General features: G+C 40.3%; 2 protein-coding genes across 3 annotated transcripts; one reads left to right on the forward strand and one right to left on the reverse strand.

The window, feature by feature from the left end:
• The first annotated feature begins 732 nt into the window (after positions 1–732).
• On the forward strand, positions 733–3,625 carry LOC126631807 (pentatricopeptide repeat-containing protein At2g37230-like). The gene has a single exon (XM_050301957.1). It carries the CDS (start codon positions 907–909, stop codon positions 3,187–3,189), a length of 2,283 nt encoding a protein of 760 aa, XP_050157914.1. The 5' UTR covers positions 733–906; the 3' UTR covers positions 3,190–3,625.
• A 1,575-nt stretch (positions 3,626–5,200) lies between these two features.
• Positions 5,201–17,085, reverse strand: LOC126631808 (uncharacterized). 2 transcript variants are annotated; one of them, XM_050301959.1, is made up of 7 exons: positions 16,961–17,085; positions 16,524–16,712; positions 10,628–10,714; positions 9,145–9,205; positions 8,819–9,018; positions 6,942–7,080; positions 5,201–6,374 (listed from the first exon to the last, which is right to left on the reverse strand). In XM_050301959.1, the coding sequence occupies exons 1-7, from the start codon at positions 17,033–17,035 to the stop codon at positions 5,395–5,397; spliced, it is 1,731 nt and encodes a 576-aa protein (XP_050157916.1). In that variant the 5' UTR covers positions 17,036–17,085; the 3' UTR covers positions 5,201–5,394. The 2 variants fall into 2 exon arrangements, with proteins under 2 accessions (XP_050157916.1, XP_050157915.1); XM_050301958.1 differs by having other exon boundaries at positions 8,819–9,205.
• Positions 17,086–18,417: the final 1,332 nt, after the last annotated feature.

An 18,417-nucleotide genomic window follows, 5' to 3' on the forward strand; every position in this document is an offset into this window, starting at 1 on the left:
GCTCAGCATCCAAATCCACAAGGGCATCATCCTTAACCAAACCAAACCACCAACCGCGGAGGTTGGGTCTGTTAGCACGCTTGATCTCCGCTTGCAGCCAGGATCCATACGGTGCCTTATCCCGCTTCAATAACACCCCCAGAATACAAATGGCATCCGAGACCAACATGATCAAAACACCCACAGAGGAAGCAATAAGCAGGGAGCTTTTCATATAATAAATCCACATCCACACGCGACCTATTCGGAAGACCAACTTTAAGAAGTCTGCGCAATGGATGGAATACATCTATAGCAACTCTTACACGCAAAAACTCTCCCAAACAATCGTATAGAAACACAGGTTCTAAGACGCCAAAGATTTCTGGAAAATGACATGAAAGCCTCCCAGTTATAACTCTTGTGGGCTAGAACATGGGAATCGTCCCCAACAACCACCTCACATTCCTCCTCCTCGGTCAAGCCAAAACGGGAGGCGAAGGAGTGAACAACATCATCCATTTTATGAAAAAACCGAAATAACGCACACCCAACGGAGATCGCACCACTCCAAGCAGCAACCCGCCACCAAAGTGACATATACAGAAAAGTAATATAATATTGAATCACCGGAAACCCAACAGAGAGCCCTCACCCGAAGGCAAAATTAAAAGACGTATGATTTGAAAGTGGACAAAAACTTGAGGAGACAAAATTAGTTTACCCAAATAAAAATATGAAAAAAAAAAAAAATCATGACTAATTGGACTAAGATCCCAAACGTAAAGCCCACATTTCTTTGACTGATGCTTAAACCCTAACAAGCCAGAACGCACTGCGCAGTGCTCGCTTTCTCGGTGATTGCCTCTCACTCTCACTCCCTTACAAACCCCCCCAGCTCTCATTTCACACACACCTACCTCTGCTATGCCATCCATGGCGTATATTTCTCTCTCTAAACCCTATCGATGGCGGCCTCGACCCTCCAATCTTCAGGCCCTCACGCACCTCCGCCTCTTCAGCTCAACCGAATCCGCCACCGATACCTCTGCTGCCGCAACCGAAGCCGTAGCCGCCACCGAAGCTGCAGCACCAACCGAAGCCGCATCCCCAACTCAAACCCATGTCCCAAAACCTAAGCAGTACCGTCCTCGAAACCCAGAGAAGACAGAGGACATAATCTGCAGAATGATGGCGAATCGGGCCTGGACGACCCGGTTACAGAACTCGATCCGGAACTTGGTACCCGAATTCGACCACAACCTAGTGTGGAACGTCTTGCACGGCGCTCGGAACTGGGAGCACGCCCTCCAATTCTTCAGGTGGGTCGAGCGGTCCGGGTTGTTCAAGCACGACCGGGAGACCCATTTGAAGATTATTGAGATTCTGGGCCGGAATTTGAAGCTCAACCATGCCCGGTGTATCCTTCTGGACATGCCGAAAAAAGGCGAGCAGCTCGATGAGGACCTCTTCCTTGCGCTCATTGATGGCTACGGCAAGGCCGGATACGGTAAGGCTGGCATTATTCAAGAGTCTGTTAAATTGTTTGATAGTATGAAGGAATTGGGTGTGCAGAGAAGTCTCAAATCATATGAGGCTCTCTTTAAGGCCATTATGCGCCGTGGCCGGTATATGATGGCCAAGAGGTACTTTAATGCAATGCTGAGTGAGGGAATAGAGCCAAATAGGCATACTTATAATGTTATGATTTGGGGTTTCTTCATGAGCAAGAGATTAGAGACCGCCAAGCGGTTTTACGAGGATATGAAAAGTAGAGGAATTTTGCCTGATCTCGTTACTTATAACACTATGATTCATGGGTACAATCGGTTTAAGATGATGGATGAGGCAGAGCAGTTGTTTGTGGAGTTGAAGGGGAGGAATTTAGAACCTAATGTGATATGCTATACTACCATGATTAAAGGGTATGTTGATGTTGGGAGAGTTGATGATGCATTGAGGTTGTTTCAAGAGATGAAGTCTTTTGGTATTAAACCGAATGCTGTCACATTTTCGACTCTATTGCCGGGGCTTTGTGAGGCAGAGAAAAAGAATGAAGCTGTGAACATGTTGAAGGAGATGGTTCAGAGGTATATTGCTCCCAAGGATAATTCAATCTTTGAGAAATTGCTATATTTGATGTGCAAGTCTGGGGATTTGGATGCAGCTGCTGATGTCCTCAAGGCAATGATTCGGCTGAGCATTCCCACTGAGCCTGGTCATTATGGTATCCTGATTGAGAACTTTTGCAAGGCCGGGGTTTATGATCGAGCAATCAAGCTGCTGGATAAGCTTATTGAGAAAGAAATTATTTTGAGGCCCCAGAGTTCTATCGAGTTGGAGGCTAGTGCTTATAACCCAATGATTGAGTATTTGTGTAACCATGGGCAGACTGAGAAAGCTGAAGTTTTTTTCCGGCAGTTGATGAAAAAGGGTGTTCAAGATTCAGTTGCCTTCAATAATTTGATGTGCGGACATGCGAAAGAAGGAAATTCTGATTCTGCTTTTGAGATTTTAAGGATCATGGGTAGGAGAGGGGTCCCTGGAGAAGCAGATTCTTACAGGTTACTCATTAACAGCTACTTGAGTAAAGGTGAACCGGCTGATGCTAAAACAGCTTTGGACAGTATGCTTGAAGGCGGGCATATTCCAGAGGCATCACTGTTCGGGTCAGTGATGGAGAGTCTATTTGAAGACGGGAGGGTTCAAACTGCAAGCCGAGTAATGAAAAGTATGGTAGAGAAGGGGGTGAAGGAGAACATGGATTTGGTTGCCAAGATTTTGGAAACCCTCTTTATGAGAGGTCATGTTGAGGAAGCACTGGGACGAATCGATCTACTTATGCAAAGCGGGTGTATGCCACAGTTTGATAGCCTTTTATCTGTTCTTGCTGAGAAAGGGAAAACAATTGCAGCCCTCAAGCTGTTAGATTTTTGCCTCGAGAGAGATTGCAATGTGGATTTCTCAAGCTATGACAAGGTGTTGGATGCTCTCTTAGAAGCAGGGAAGACTCTTAATGCATACTCAATGTTGTGTAAAATAATGGAGAAAGGAGGGGTCTCCGACTGGAGTAGCACCAAGGATTTGATTAAGAGCCTAAATCAAGAGGGTAACACGAAACAAGCAGATATCCTCTCCAGAATGATAAAGGGAGGGGATAAAAGTGGTCAGAGCAAAAAAGGAAACAAAGAAGCTGTTCTTGCGTCGTGATTTGGCATGTCTCCATAAGCAAGTCATGCAGGAACTAGAAGGAGATGCCCATTGAACTTGTTAATTTCCACGTTGGTTCCTGTGACGGGTGCTCTGCATTTAGGAACAACAGGAGTGACGGTGCTTAGTCGAAGTTGTACTAAGCCGGATTAGATATTTAGCATGTGGAGTAATTTGGGAGCTTCCTCATAGTTCCTTGAATTCACATTCCAGCGATCTACTTCTTTGATCGTTCCTCCTAAAGATTTTGGTTAGTCTATATTTTCCTCTCTTTTTTCCACCCGTTTTGTTGTCACATGGTTGGTTGTAACAATGTTTTGCACCTTGGAAGTTGAAAGTTTTGTTACCAAATTCAAATAACACAGGTTCTGTCTATACTCTCAAATCTGCTGTGACATTGTATTGGGAAGTTATTTATCACTTTTGCTTCTGTCTATACTCTCATATTCCGCTATCCTTTATTGTTTACTTGTTTCATCTCTTCCATTGTGAATGCATAGATTTAAATTTCGATCGATGTTATTCTCGCAGTTGAGTCTGGATTCGGAATTAATTTCTGGCTACCGCTGATTTGAAACAGAGAATTTGGAATTGGTTTAGGGCTAACTATACTTTGCAATCCTTTATTGTTTACGTGTTGAGTAATTGAATGCCATAAAACACAGAGAAATACAGAACCCAAAGTTAAACCACAATGGGGATGGTGCCTAACAAGTAACGAAGAATTAAAAAGCAATCTGGTTTATCCATCAATTTCTTCTCCTTCATCTTGATGATTTTCGTCTTTGAGCAAAGTTCTTCTCTGTTTCCGGGAAGGTGTGTCGTTGGGGGATTGATCGATGTCGGAAACTCAACGACTTCAACAAATGTTGTCCCAATTTTGTTTGTATAAAAGAATGATTATCAGTGGAGTGTTGATCACCTCCTGAAGAGTAGTCTTTTTGAAAGGGCTCGTCCGTTGGATTGGACGTGGGATTGTTAATCAGTATAGGAAACTCAAAATATTCATCTTCATCAACATCAACATCAACGTCTAGCCTGGGACCTTGATTAACGTCTATGTCACGGTTGAAAGCAAAAGACTCGGCAGCGAGATTGTCGTCGTGATCGAATAATTCGTTTGAAACTTGAACAATATCATCGTCAGTTCTTACATCGTTTTTGGGAGGATGGGCAGGACGAGGGCTTGAAGATTGTCGGAAGCTCAACTTCTTCGTCTTCCTTAGAGAAATTTGAGGTTCCACCTTAAAATCAAGCAGAAATATGGAGAGTAACCCAACATTCTTCATCTTTTTCGTCGTCTTCATCATGACGCTCAAGAGATTTCTTTGCTTTTCGGAATTAGGAGTAGCGACGAACTCGTTGGACTTGGGAAGTTTGTGTCTAGGGGATGACTCAATTTCTTCAACTAAATTACCATCCAAGTGATTTACTTGACATGTAAACAGTAGACAAGCAAACATGTTGGATCACTTGAAGAACAAAGCTAATATCTTCTTTCAACAGATATTACTCTCAGCTGTCTCACTACAATTGATCAAAGTAGCGCTTTCAATTCTCTAAATTCATAAATATATATATATATATATATATATATATATATATCTTAATCTTCCCTAATCTTTCTTGGTTCTTGTTGCCTGTAATATGTAGGTTTCCCGATTAAATTAGTTTTAAATTATTACAAATTTGTGTATAATTTTTCTCTTCGTGGACAACATTCCTCTCTCTTCAAGGATTCCTCTTTTGTTTTTGCCTCCTAGGCTTCTTGAAAAATACCTTCACGCCAGGAATGGGTTCCATCGGAGTGTTGTACTGGCGAAAGGAAACAATACCCAAAATTTGACCGGGAGGCATCTTGGCGATTCGTGTCAATATCATGGTATTGGGCGGTTGTGTTCCAGTTTCGATTTTCCCAAATGCTAGCTTAACAGGTCGTTTCATGTAAACCTGTTAATAGAAAAACAGATTGCATTAAAACTACCCGAAAACCAAAACGACGATGAGTGACTGCTCAAATTCAACATGGAGCTCAACTTGAATAGTGTAATGCAATGCAGGAACACACCATCACCATCCAAAATTGACACGAATTTACATCATTGACAAAAACCATTCATCCAACCATAGTCTAAGTTCCAAAGCATTCATTAGGTCGAAATTTACATCACAATCTTTACAAGATACTCTAATCTTCTTCTCCCCCTAGATCTTAATGTCACCCTCCCCTTTGCGTACGACCTGTTTTCCCTTGCATCCATCTGTTTCAATGGCAAGATCTGTCTGCTTCTCACTTGCGCTTCGGTTTTCACAACCGTCAACTGCAGATGGGTCACTGGCTCCTACATTAACAGATGAACGCGGAATCTCATTATCTTTTGCACTTTTTCCCTCTTTGGCTTGTACACCCATGACAGCTTTACTACCGGTCTCATCACTTTCAATCTTCGGAGTATCAACGGGTTTTTCAGCATTAGTTGATAAATTTTTTGACTGAGCTTTCCGGTCAGGTGAATCCCTTTTATCCTTTTGAACTTGGTCATTCGGTCCATCCCTAAAGATAACTGCTCCATCTTGGACCTGCTCAGCATCCAGGTTACAGCTAACGCCATTGGTCTGTCTGGATAACATTGCGTCTTTTGTTGGAGTGTGCTGACTTGCCTGAGGAAGAACTTTTGAAGACCGAGGGTGTGTGGTGCTAGGTGTGGCAGCAGTGGATGAAGGGGTCGAAAGTGGCGTAGCAACCAAGCTGCTACGCAGTATATGTACATTAGGAGGAAGTTCTGAGTGGGTAGACATGCCACCAGGTTTAACCGATTGGGTAGAAGAACAAACTGTAGGCATGATATGGACAGCATTCTTTGCCTGAGCAGCCTTGAGAAGTGATGCAGCATCCGAAGGAAAAGCAATGCGTGCCCCAGCAGCAACCGCAGTAGCTCTTACCTTACTATCAGTAAGCTTCGATATAGTTTTTTTGGCGATCACTGGAGCTTTTGTCGTGGAACCTGACAATCCCATTTGATATGTTTTTGCTGGGTTAAGGCCTTCCTGGGACTGCGGTTTTGCTTCAGCTTTCACTGGGTCAAGGCCTTTTTGGGACAGCGGTTTAGCTTCAGCAGTAGTAAAATGCAGAGAGTTACTAGTTGCATTTGTTCCAGCAAGCATGCTGTGTGTACTTGTCCCAGCTGTTTACATGAATACTGTTAGTTATAGATTGACATCCTACTAAATAAATTACACAGAAATGTCAATTAAAATCATAGAGATAAGAAACCAATCAAAACGTTCACAATTGTTTCAGTAAATAAGATGCCAAAAGTCACCCCTTAATGAAAGAGGCGATGCATGATGCATCCACGGAAAAGCCAAGACTTCGAAAAAGGGGGTTGACGACAATCCCAACAATAGGACAGTGATCAATAGATAATGCAGCAGCTAAAATATTGAAACTGCTCAACAGATTATGCACATCCATAATCCAAAAGTAAAAAGATAGTCTTCGTTGGCATTAAGAAAGACAAGGAAGTACTATAATATTATATGACTTTCTAAAGGCCTGTAGTATACCATGAGGTAATAATAAAATGTTTACATTTTTCCCTTGACTCTAACAGGACTTGCTATTGGGAACAAAAGAAGTTCAGATGGAACTCGAGGGTCCATTGAAAGTCTGCAGGATTTCTGGAAGCAACATAAGATTTATATGTACTTTCCTGTAATCTAAGAACAGTATAGATGGGAGAGAAAATCACCCGTGCCAATTGTATTAGCTGTTATGTTAGGCATATTCAGGGCTATGGACAATGAATGACGAGCTGCCAACTGTGCTTCTGAAAGTTTACTTCTGCCTCCAACATTCAAGTCATTGTTCCCCCTAATCTTTTTCCACCTCTGTAATATAAACCCAAATAATTAGTAGGAAAAAAAAGCATTAGTGCACATGTTTTTTTTTTTTTTTTTTTTTTTTAAGATTTAAAGAAGAAACAAATTTTATTGCAAAGAAACAATACATATACAAGAGCAGACAAGAAGTCCGCAAAATCACAAGCAAAAACAGGATATATAGCAACATAGCCCTGAAACTTAGAAACTACGAAAAACTCCACAAAACATTGGTGCACATTCATGCTTCCAATCAAAACCAAAAAGATAAATAGTTGGACCACGTGCGTAACTTGAAATGAACTGCCCACAACCTAAACATAATTCACAAGATTTAACATAATATATTCATATATGGAAAACGAAAAATCCGTTGCCGGGATTTGAACCCGGGAAACCTGGCTAAAACCCAGACATCTAACCGAACTAGATGACAACGGATTGCTTTACTAATATGGTCTCGACTTTGAATGCACCAGAAATTTGAAACAGTGAGAAACCTGATCAGTATTATTTACAGAGTTGCTAGATGTGCAATTACATCCATATGGCACCTACATAACTCCACCTTAGAAGAATCTTTAGTTTATGTTTTGATCACTTCAGCTTAACTTTGAAAATATACATAAATCAATTACTGATAGTAATTTATGAATTAACTCAATTAATTCATAAAATTGTCAAATAATGTATGGCTTCAACCTGAGTTTTCAATAGCACATCGACACGAGCTACAAATGAAGTACAAAGTATAGCAAAGAAGTGGCATAATGTCAAACCTTTAATGGTCACATTGAAGGATGATGCATTTATGTAGAAAATGTAATCAGATTATTAAGTGCAAGTAAAGGATGATATGTGTTCTTATTTCAGTCTCCAACTCCACTACAATATGACAACTAGACTATGAATTCCACAATATTAACAAAACCTTCCAATTACATATACTCAAGTCCATTTACATCACTTTAAATGACAAAAGCAAAGGGATTTTCTTTTCCAAAGTAAAAAAAAAATAAAAGGACCAGAGCCAAGGGATAATTCAAACTCTAGGTCATCTTTTGGAGAATTTTTTTTTTTTCCATAAAAAAAAGTAAGGAAAAGGAACCTCAAATAAATAAGAATGCCAATTACTTAATTCCCCTCTGATACGAAGGGCATTGACAGAGTGATTAATTGCTCATAAACCAGATAACACTCCCACTTTGACTACAAGACAAGTTGGGAAAATAATATAAACGGGTAAAAGCCAACAGTTTTAGGGACTCTAATTTTTTTTTTCTTTTATATAAATTTAAGTCAATTAGAGTAATTGGCATTAAACTCTACATCTCTTTATGTTAGCTCATTTCTTTCTTAGATGTCATTTATGCTTTAGTCTATTTTTAAAAGTCGTTTCTCAGTTAGTTTCAAGTACTTTTGGAAGTCATTTGGTGCCCAGTAAACCATAACATAAGCACCATGTTTATGTTGTTCATTGCTCTAAACTTTGGGAGGTTTACTAAAAATTTATGTGATTTCTACCATCAACAAACCATAATCATAAGCATCATGCTCATGTTATCCTGCATGACATGGTGCATTTGTATTTTTTTGGAGAGGAATTCTTGATGCCTCCTTAAATGCATCAAATTACAAATAGACATTGGAAAGACTAACAAACCAAAACATGAAAAGACATAACAATAAAGTAAAAAACAAAACGTAAGTCTTGAGAACTAGTGGTGGTGACAGGAAAAAAAAAAACCTGAGCTAGCTGACTAGGTGTTCTGTCCCCTTTGAAATCTCCTCGTAACATATTTGCCCAATTTCCTTCACCATATTTCTTCACAGCAGCAATCAGCTCCAAATCCTCAGCCTCAGACCAGTTCTTTCTTCTCTTTCGAGGAGCCATGCCATTTCCTAATGCATCATCTCCTTCAGCAGTTTCCACTGTAGTTGTTGTCACTGCAGGGAGGGAATTTTTCAGAACAGAAACCGGAACTGTAATGTTCTTCCCTTGCATTGAACATGTTGGTTGTAAATTTTGTTGAGATCTAGATGACTGATTGGGTAAATTCATGGACAACAGACCCTCAACAGTTAAACCATTTTGATGACTTGAGTCACTTGATAAGCCAGATGAAATTAGAACCTGTCCAAGAAAATAAACCAATTCAACAAGATAAGCTGGCTGGATCTTAAAATCAGTAAGGTTGAAAATAATCGAGAAATTGTTCAAATTTATAAACACGTGCCCCCACAACATGTAAACTGTGATAATTTTTATAGGAGACAAATTCATTAAAGAGGGGAAACAAAGTAGTACAAAAACTGTGGAGATTAAGACAGCACCAACAACCTTCAAAACATCAGAGTTCTCGCAAAGAAACAAAACCCCTAATAAACAGATGCCAGAATTTATTATGCCAGAAAATTGCAAACGAAGAATTAACCCTAAACTCTGAAGCAATAAAAGCCCCTAGAGATGCCCAAAAATGAACCTTCATCTCTACCAAAATTCTACAAAAAATAGCAATCACCAGATTCGCCACACACGTCTTCACACTTATGCCTCTCACAAAATAAAGCCAACACTTATAAAGGCACACCAAGAACAGTTTGTAAACCATGATAAGGTACCTAGACAATTGAAAAGTCCACATAATATTTCATGTTCCCCCTCCTTGGCTCCTTGGCATGGACCAGAAGTTGGGACACACCGGATTTCTGTTGAAATCTATGCAGACTCTAAACTACTTACAGCTGATATAAGGCCAGCTTCACATAGAAACTGCAAAAGCAATATACTTGTGTGAAACTGGACATACCCAGGTCACAGCATGGTCAACTACCATTGGAGTTCCTATGTGCTCATTCTACCATTCTACTTGCCCATTGGCAGAGTACACATACCTTGATCCAATGATGCAAAAGAAGTTGCTTGGTCGGACAAAATTTATCAATATAGCCAGACAGGAAAGAAAGTTATACAATCTCACAAAAAAAAAAAAAAAAGCCTTCTCGGTCCAAAAATAATTCCATAGTAAATGGTCGTAATATCAGTATTATATATTTTAAACAAGTCCATTGCTTGACATGAGCCATAACAACAAGCTTGTTTTGAAGTTCCTAATATTTGTTGCAGTGCTGGGCATTTTAAGTGGACCATTGATTTAATTTGTTTGGAACTTAGGAATCTAAGACACATTCCTACTCCTACTAGGAAAAGGAAACGGTAAACAAGTGTAAAACCACCTTAACCTAGTATCCATGTTCCAGGACAACCTTTAGATGTTGATAACATGCTTTCTCATCTATATATTAAGAGCTCAGGTGAGATATACCTATACAATCAGAAAAGTGGCTTCAGAGGGAACTAGAAGGCTCTATTTGGATGGACAATGTGAAAGAAAGAATTTGGATTTGAAAACATGGCTAATTTGCTATGAAAACTAAAAAGGAAGAGGTTGCATGTATTTGAAATAGTTACACTCCATTCAAGGATTGACCTGGAAGGTCAGAAGTAATAAACCTTGAAGCAAATCATTGATTAAGTACGCAATTATTTATATACCTTCACACATGCCACAGCTTCTGTTGAAGCTTCAGCACTAACAGCAGGATAAGCTTCCACTTCATATTCTAAATCACTATCATCATCCTGCCAAAGAAATTTAACATCACTCAGAATATGGAAAAAGAAAATGTACTTGTTTCCTGCCAGTTATAATGAGTGGGGAACTGATAATATTCTTCACCGTAACTCAAGTAGCTTGCTAGAAAATGCAGCACAATCTAACCTCAGCAAGAAATTTGTTAATTAGCTCATACAATTTGAATACATTTCCATGAAAGTTACCCATCTACGCACATTACAAATTTTCAAATTCACTTTGGAAATATAAACAATTACCATGCAGGAAACGGGTGACTTAAAAGAGCACTTTAGATTTCTTTGTTCCCTTTTTTTCTATTTTATTTGGTCGAATGAACTCTTTATAATTCATTCCAGTACACTAATGACAAGATTTTTACAATATACATTGTTTGTACCATACTTGACCAATCTCGAAACTACTGAGCACCGGTCAACGTTATACCGTCAATGACCTAGAAGAGCTTCCCTTCAATCAGGAGGCCAATCACAATGCGACACGTGTCGACATCAGAAGCCAATCACAGCTCGACACGTGTCAACATCAGAAGCCAATCACAACACGACACGTGTCGATGTTAGAACAAAACTAGAAAATCTCCTCTATAAATAGGGATCATTCTCCCACAATAATTTCTAATGTCATTTTGTACTAAACTATTCGCTAGAACTCACTAAACCAGAGCTTGAACCTATGTATTTGTGTAAACCCTTCACAATTAATGAGAACTCCTCTACTCCGTGGACGTAGCCAATCTGGGTGAACCACGTACATCCTGTGTTTGCTTCTCTGTCTCTATTCATTTACGTACTTATCCTCACTAGTGACCGAAGCAACGAAGCGAAGGTCACAAAACCTGACACTTTCTGTTGTACCAAAGTCCTCGCTGATTTTGTGCATCAACATTTGGCGCCGTCTGTGGGAATCGATACGAAAAGTTGTGTCGGTTCTCTTTCATTTTTTCATCTCCATCGTGAATCTGCAAAAATTTGCAAAAACCCAGAAAAGATCCAGATCTCAAAATCACTCATCTCTCTCTCTGGAAAACACATTGAAGCTAAACAAAAAACCCCACTTCTCGATACACAGACACACTTTGTTTGTCTCTCTCTCTAATCTAATCCCTCAGCAAAAACAAAAAAAAAAATCCAGAAGAAAAAGAAAGAGATTCCATCGTCTCAACCATCATCATCATCTGCTCTGCAGCCCCACCAATCCTCCGCCGCACCCCAATCTTTCCATCGTCCGATCGCTGTCGACGTCCCCAACGAAGAGGACGAGATCCTTTTCGCAGCTCCTAGCTCCCGCCGCCTCTATGAGATCAGACACCCAGAAAAACGGAACATCACCAATCACAGTTTCTCTCTCTAGCTAGACCAGCAATGGCAGGGAACAGACTGAAACTCGATACGACGTCGCAGTCCTACTTAGAAGGCAAAGCAGTGAGCGACACCAAGGTTCTGATATCTGATCTCTGCCGCCAATTCTGCAATCTCGGATGGGTCTCAGGAACGGGTGGCAGCATCACAATCAAAGTTCACGAACCTGCTTAAACCCTTTCTTTCTCCTCTTCTCTGAGTATTCTCAGACAGCAAATCTATCGGCTTTCTGCTTTTAAGTCGTTCCACCATGAGAAGGGCTTCCACTCTCGCCTCACTCCCCTTCCTCTCCCGATCCCTCTCCACCGCCCACGGCGGCACGGCTGCCACGTTAGCCCTCTCCACCTACGGTATTCTTCAGGTTGATCTGTACGGGACCACCTCCATCGGTTCTCAGGCTCGCTGCGATGGCTCGATTCGTTTTCCGGAGGTTCGGATCCGAAGCTGGCAATTGACCTCGCCGGAACTCTGGCCTCGGTCGCTGTCACCACGTCGCTCGCTCCGGAGGTTTATGCGGCAGAGTCGTCTCCGGCTGCACTTGTTCCCAAGGAGGTCGTGCTTACCAGTACTAAGCATGCCCCTTTTTGCAACAAATGTATGGGACCACCTCTACCGGTTCTCAGGCTCGTCGTTGTATGCGGCACCGTCGAAGCCAAGTCCATTGCCGAGGCCTCGTCTCGAACCCTAGACGATCAGAGCAAGCTCTCTCCTCGCCTTCAACTCTCTCACTCATCACTCGTAGTCATGGCAGCAGCACCTGAAGGATCGCAATTTGACACTTGTTAGTATGATACCAAAATGAGCGAAATACTTGCAACTGATGGGCAGGAATTCTTTACATCGTATGATGAAGTTTATGATAGTTTTGATGCTATGGGTTCTCAAGAGAATTGTCTGAGGGGAATCTATGCTTACGGTTTTGAAAAACCCTCGGCTATTCAGCAAAGGGGAATTGTTCCCTTCTACAAGGGTCTTGATGTTAATAATCTTCGCCAGTCAGTTGCACAGGCTCGTGCAAATGGAATCACTAGACGACGCAATCAGCCTCCACCGCGCCTTCAAAAGGTTGGGCTGTAACACATGCATACCTTGCAGGCTTAAAAGGGACGGTCAAATAAGAGGCTTATTTCACTGAACAAAGTTAAACAGCATGAAAAAGGAGATTCAATGTGCGGCGATCCAGTATGGAACTGGTGCAATTTCAGGTTTCTTCCACCAGGACCCTGTCCAAGTCGGTGATCTTGTTGTTAAGGATCAGGACTTTATTGAGGCAACCAAAGAGCCTGGAGTCACGTTTGTGGCAGCTAAGTTTGATGGTATTCTTGGACTTGGATTTCAAGATATCTCAGTTGGAGATGCTTTTCCTGTCTGGTATAATATGGTCAATCAAGGTCTTGTTAAAGAACCAGTTTTCTCATTTTGGTTAAATCGCAATACAGAAGGGGAAGAAGGGGGTGAGATTGTCTTTGGTGGGGTTGATTCTAGTCATTTCAAGGGTGAGCATACATATGTTCCCGTGACTCAGAAAGGCTACTGGCAGTTTGATATGGGTGATGTCTTAATTGATGGTGAATCATCTGGATTTTGTGCTAATGGCTATTCAGCAATTGCTGACTCAGGCACCTCCCTATTGGCTGGACCAACGGAAGTATGGAGAGGTGGTGGAGGCTGTGATCATGAGGGATCGTGCAAAAGGGGAGATAAGATTAATGTACTTATCATTCCTTGTCTGCCATCTGCAAAAGAGAAAAGAAGACAGAAACAAAAGAAAAAGTAAAGCAGAAAAGGAAAAGAGAAAAGAAGAAGAGAGGAACATGGAGACATTGCAAAAGCAAGGAATAAACACCCCACCAGAATGATGTAGTTTATTTTATCTTTCAGAAATATCTGTATAAACTCCATTAGAGGGTAATATGTATAAACCCCCATCAGAGGGTAGGTAAAAAAAAAAAAAAAGGCAAAATCCAAAATAAATGGGCTAGCATGTCGTGGAGGGCGAAGGCCCATAAGCCCAAAATAGCACCAATCAGGTGACCAAAAGTATGCCCAGTACTCCAAAAATTATTCGGCAACTTGCCTCTATTATCACCAACCAGGTGACCAAAAGTACGCCCAGTACTCCAAAATTATTCGGCAACCTGCTGCTATTACCACCAACCAGGTGATGAAATGTACAACCCGTACTCCAATATCATTTGGCAACCAGCCATTCATACCACCAACCAGGTGATGAAATGTACAAACCGTACTCTAAAATAATTTGGCAACTAGCCATTTATGCCACCAACCAGGTAATCAAAAGTACACCCAGTACTTCAAAATTATACATGAGCACTACTCATGTCATTCGTACATAGACATTCATGAGCATCACTCATATCAATCATACATAAACATTCATGAGCATCACTTATGTTAACATTCATGAGCATCACTCATGTTAACATCCATAAACATCACTCATGTCAATTAAACATTCATGAGCATCACTCATGTCAATTAAACATTCATGAGCATCACTCATGACAATCAGCTTCAAAAGTTTCATTTATAGAGTCTTCGCTTCAAAAGCGTCATTTACAAAAGCTCTAGCTTCAAAAAACTTCATTTACAGAGCCTTAGCTTCAAAAGCGTCATTTACAAAAGCTATAGCTTCAAAAGCTTCATTTATAGAGCTCCAGCTTCAAAGCTTCACTTGCAAAGCTTCACTTACAAAGTTTCAGTGCAGGGTATACAAATACCACATCCGAACAACCGCCACTTCAGCCCATACATAGATTCAATTTGAAGTCTCCAGCCAACAGACTCTATTGACCGAAGACTTGGGGGACTACATTATGTACCATATATTGGGCCTCAACTGGGCCTCATAAAAAATACTTGGGGGACTTAACCCATTACTTATGTACTGAGGAGCGAGCCTTTATTCTATAAAAGGGACTCCCTCACCATCATTAAAGAGCAACGCCGCCAGCTGAGCAACCGTCTCGCCGCGAGCATCACTCCTAGCCCATCATTTATGTACTGAGGAGCGAACCCTTATTTTATAAAAGGGACTCCCTCACCATCATTAGAGAGCAACGCCGCCAGCTGAGCAACCGTCTCGCCGCGAGCATCACTCCTAACCCATCATTTATGTACTGAGGAGCGAGCCCTTATTTTATAAAAGAGACTCCCTCACCATCATTAGAGAGCAACGCCGCCAGCTGAGCAACCGTCTCGCCGCGAGCATCACTCCTAACCCATCATTTATGTACTGAGGAGCGAGCCCTTATTTTATAAAAGGGACTCCCTCACCATCATTAGAGAGCAACGCCACCAACTGAGCAACCGCCTTGCCACAAGCATCACTCCTAACCCATCATTTATGTATTGAGGAGCGAACCCTTATTCTATAAAAGGGACCCCCTCACCTTCAAGCGCCACAAGCCGAGCCAACCAAGGCAACATAAGCCACAAGCCGAGCAGCCTCGCAACATGTGCTACTTATAGTTGAGCATCATTTCACTTTGAGCACTGCCTTATATCGAACATCAGTTCAAGAACAGCATCTGGTTACTTCGGCCCACACATGGACTGAATTTCAAGTCTCCAGCCAAAAGACTCTCTTGACTGAAGACTTGGGGGACTACTGTTTATACCATATTTAGGGCCTCGTATTTAGACCTCGTATAAATACTTGAGGGACTTAAATGTAATTATGTAATAAAGGAAGGGGCAAATATGTAATTAAGGGAGGAGCCCTTATTCTATAAAAGGGCCTCCTCACCCTCACAAACCCTAAGCCTCTCACCCCCTCTCAAAGCTCCTCACATCCCCTAAGCTCTCTCTCCCTCTTCAACAGAGAAATATAATACAATCAGTGTGGACGTAGCCCAAACCTTGGGGTGAACCACGATAACTCTTGTGTCATTTACAGTTTATGCATATTCACGGTCGGATTTACGTTGTACCAAGACCATCCGGTTTTGTGCATCAACATACATAATTCATATTCAAACAAACAGGCTGGAAAAAGTAGTGATGTCACAATAAATGTTCTTAATAAATTATCAGTCCATTTACTTGTAACCACCTCTAGATTGAGCGAGCTAGAGACTAACTTACCTCTCCATTTCGTACCATGTCCACAAATAATAGCTCTGGAAAGCACAATGTACATCTAAGCTAACAGCAATTTGGTTATGGTAATGTACATCTAAGCTAACAACAATTTGGTTATGGTAACTATGGAGATGGGGTCAAATTTTAACTTTCTCTCCTCACACACACCCAACCATTAGAATACCATTATACTCACCATCCCAGAAACCCCATCATTCACCAAAAAATGAAAACCTAATACATTACATTGTTATCAACCTACAACATTTGTGTAAAAGAGTAGAACAAACACCATATTCTATGGATGAAGAGAAAAGGGTGGGAAACAGACCAAAGGTTGAGCCCCATTGTCTAATTTGTCAAGCAGTGCTTCACGATACGCTAAATGGCGCCAAAGCATCTGATACTCTCTGGCATTGGAAATTCCAGTTGAAGTCTTGGCCACCAACCGATTCCAATCAATCTTCCCCTTTGGCGAGTTCGCCACTTCTTGCAGCAGGGCCAGTACAGTCGTCGGCGCGTACCTGCCCATCAGCAATACAAAAAAAAAAACCCCCACATTAATGAACCCAAATCAACAAATAACACAAAAATCCCAACATCCAAAAGAAAAAACACATCAACCCAATACTCAGAAATTCCCAATAGAACCAACTCATACTAAACCCATTACGCAGAAATTCCAAATACGAAAAACCCACATACTCAAATACACACATACACACACAAATATACAAAATATTGAAATCGATGAGGGAGGGGAAACAGGTACCTTTGCAGGAGAGTGGCGGTATCTTCTTCGGTGATAGAGCCCTTCTTAGGTTCCTTGGTCTTCTCAACCATTGCTTTCGTTATGGTGAATTTCAATTCGCATAATATGAAATATGAAAAGCCTAATCAGCCAAGGCAACCTCAGATGGAAAAAACCTCAGTGGTTTTGGGCAAAACCCTAAACCCTGATAAGTGGTTTTAGACGCGGAGGAGAAAGAGAGAATGAGAGAAGGAGGGACGGCGGAGGAAGCGGCGGAGCGTTGAAGAGCGGAAGGGAGGAAGGACGGAGGGGGAGGACTTTTAGACGAGGTTTAAGGAGAAAGGGGCCCTGTACTGACTTCTATCAGTCTCTATAGTCCACGTTTTTTGTTTTTAAATATGTAAGAGCAATTCCACCTCTAAAGTTTGTCCAGCATCCAGTTCATTTAATAAACATTAATAGCCTAATGCATATCCACCTGTAAAACTAAGGGGGTGTATTCAATTGGGATTTTAATTTTTTTAATGAATCTAGGGATATTCAATTAGGATTTTAAGTGATTCTCTGAAATTCTAAATGTATTCAATTAGAATTTTAAGATAATTTATTAAAATCCTTTGAAATCTGGGTGTATTCAAATAGGATTTTAAAGAAATTTATAACATTTCAGGTGTATTCAATTAGAAATTGATTTTAAAGAATTTAAGAAAGTTGAGAAACTAGAGGGAATTGGAGAGATTTTGTAGTGTATTTTAAGCAACCACAAATCTCATTTCTTCCCATGAGATTTTAAGGGAATTTAATCAAAATTTTATATAACATCTCTACAAATCAATTAAACTACATAAAAATTCATGGATTTATAAATCCATTAAAATCTCTCACATTCTCAATTAGGTTCTCATCCTTCTTTTTGCTACTCTATTGATTAAAATCATATTCCTTTTCAATTTTTGATCAAGGTCCTTGGGTATTAATAACATCATTAATTATTTTAATAATAAAATATTTTTATTTCTAAATATATTCATTTAATGTTAAAAATGTTACAATTAGTATATTTATATTTATGACTAAATTTTTTATCATATATTTTTAGTTTTAGTTTGTACCCATTTTTAATTTGCAATCCTTTTTTAATTTGTACCAATTTTCTTTTCAGTCTTAATTTATACCCATATATTAATTTCTTTTTGTGCCCAAATTTTTAAAGTTTTATTTGTATTTGTACCCATATTTTTTAAAATTTATTTGTACCCATTTTTTATTTTCCCAAATGTACCCATACTAATTATATGTACCCATTCATGTAATTTTTTCAAAATTTTAATCTTAAAATGTACTCATTTTTAAATAAACCAATTTGTTATATGTAAAATGTACCAATTTTTTTTATCTAAAATCTATTCAATTTTTTTCTAATCCATTTTTAAACTTATATTGTGACAGCCCGTCCCGAAAGATACTCCTTGAT

Source organism: Malus sylvestris, chromosome 8 (assembly GCF_916048215.2).
Source record: "Malus sylvestris chromosome 8, drMalSylv7.2, whole genome shotgun sequence".
NCBI classification, from domain to species: domain Eukaryota; kingdom Viridiplantae; phylum Streptophyta; class Magnoliopsida; order Rosales; family Rosaceae; genus Malus; species Malus sylvestris.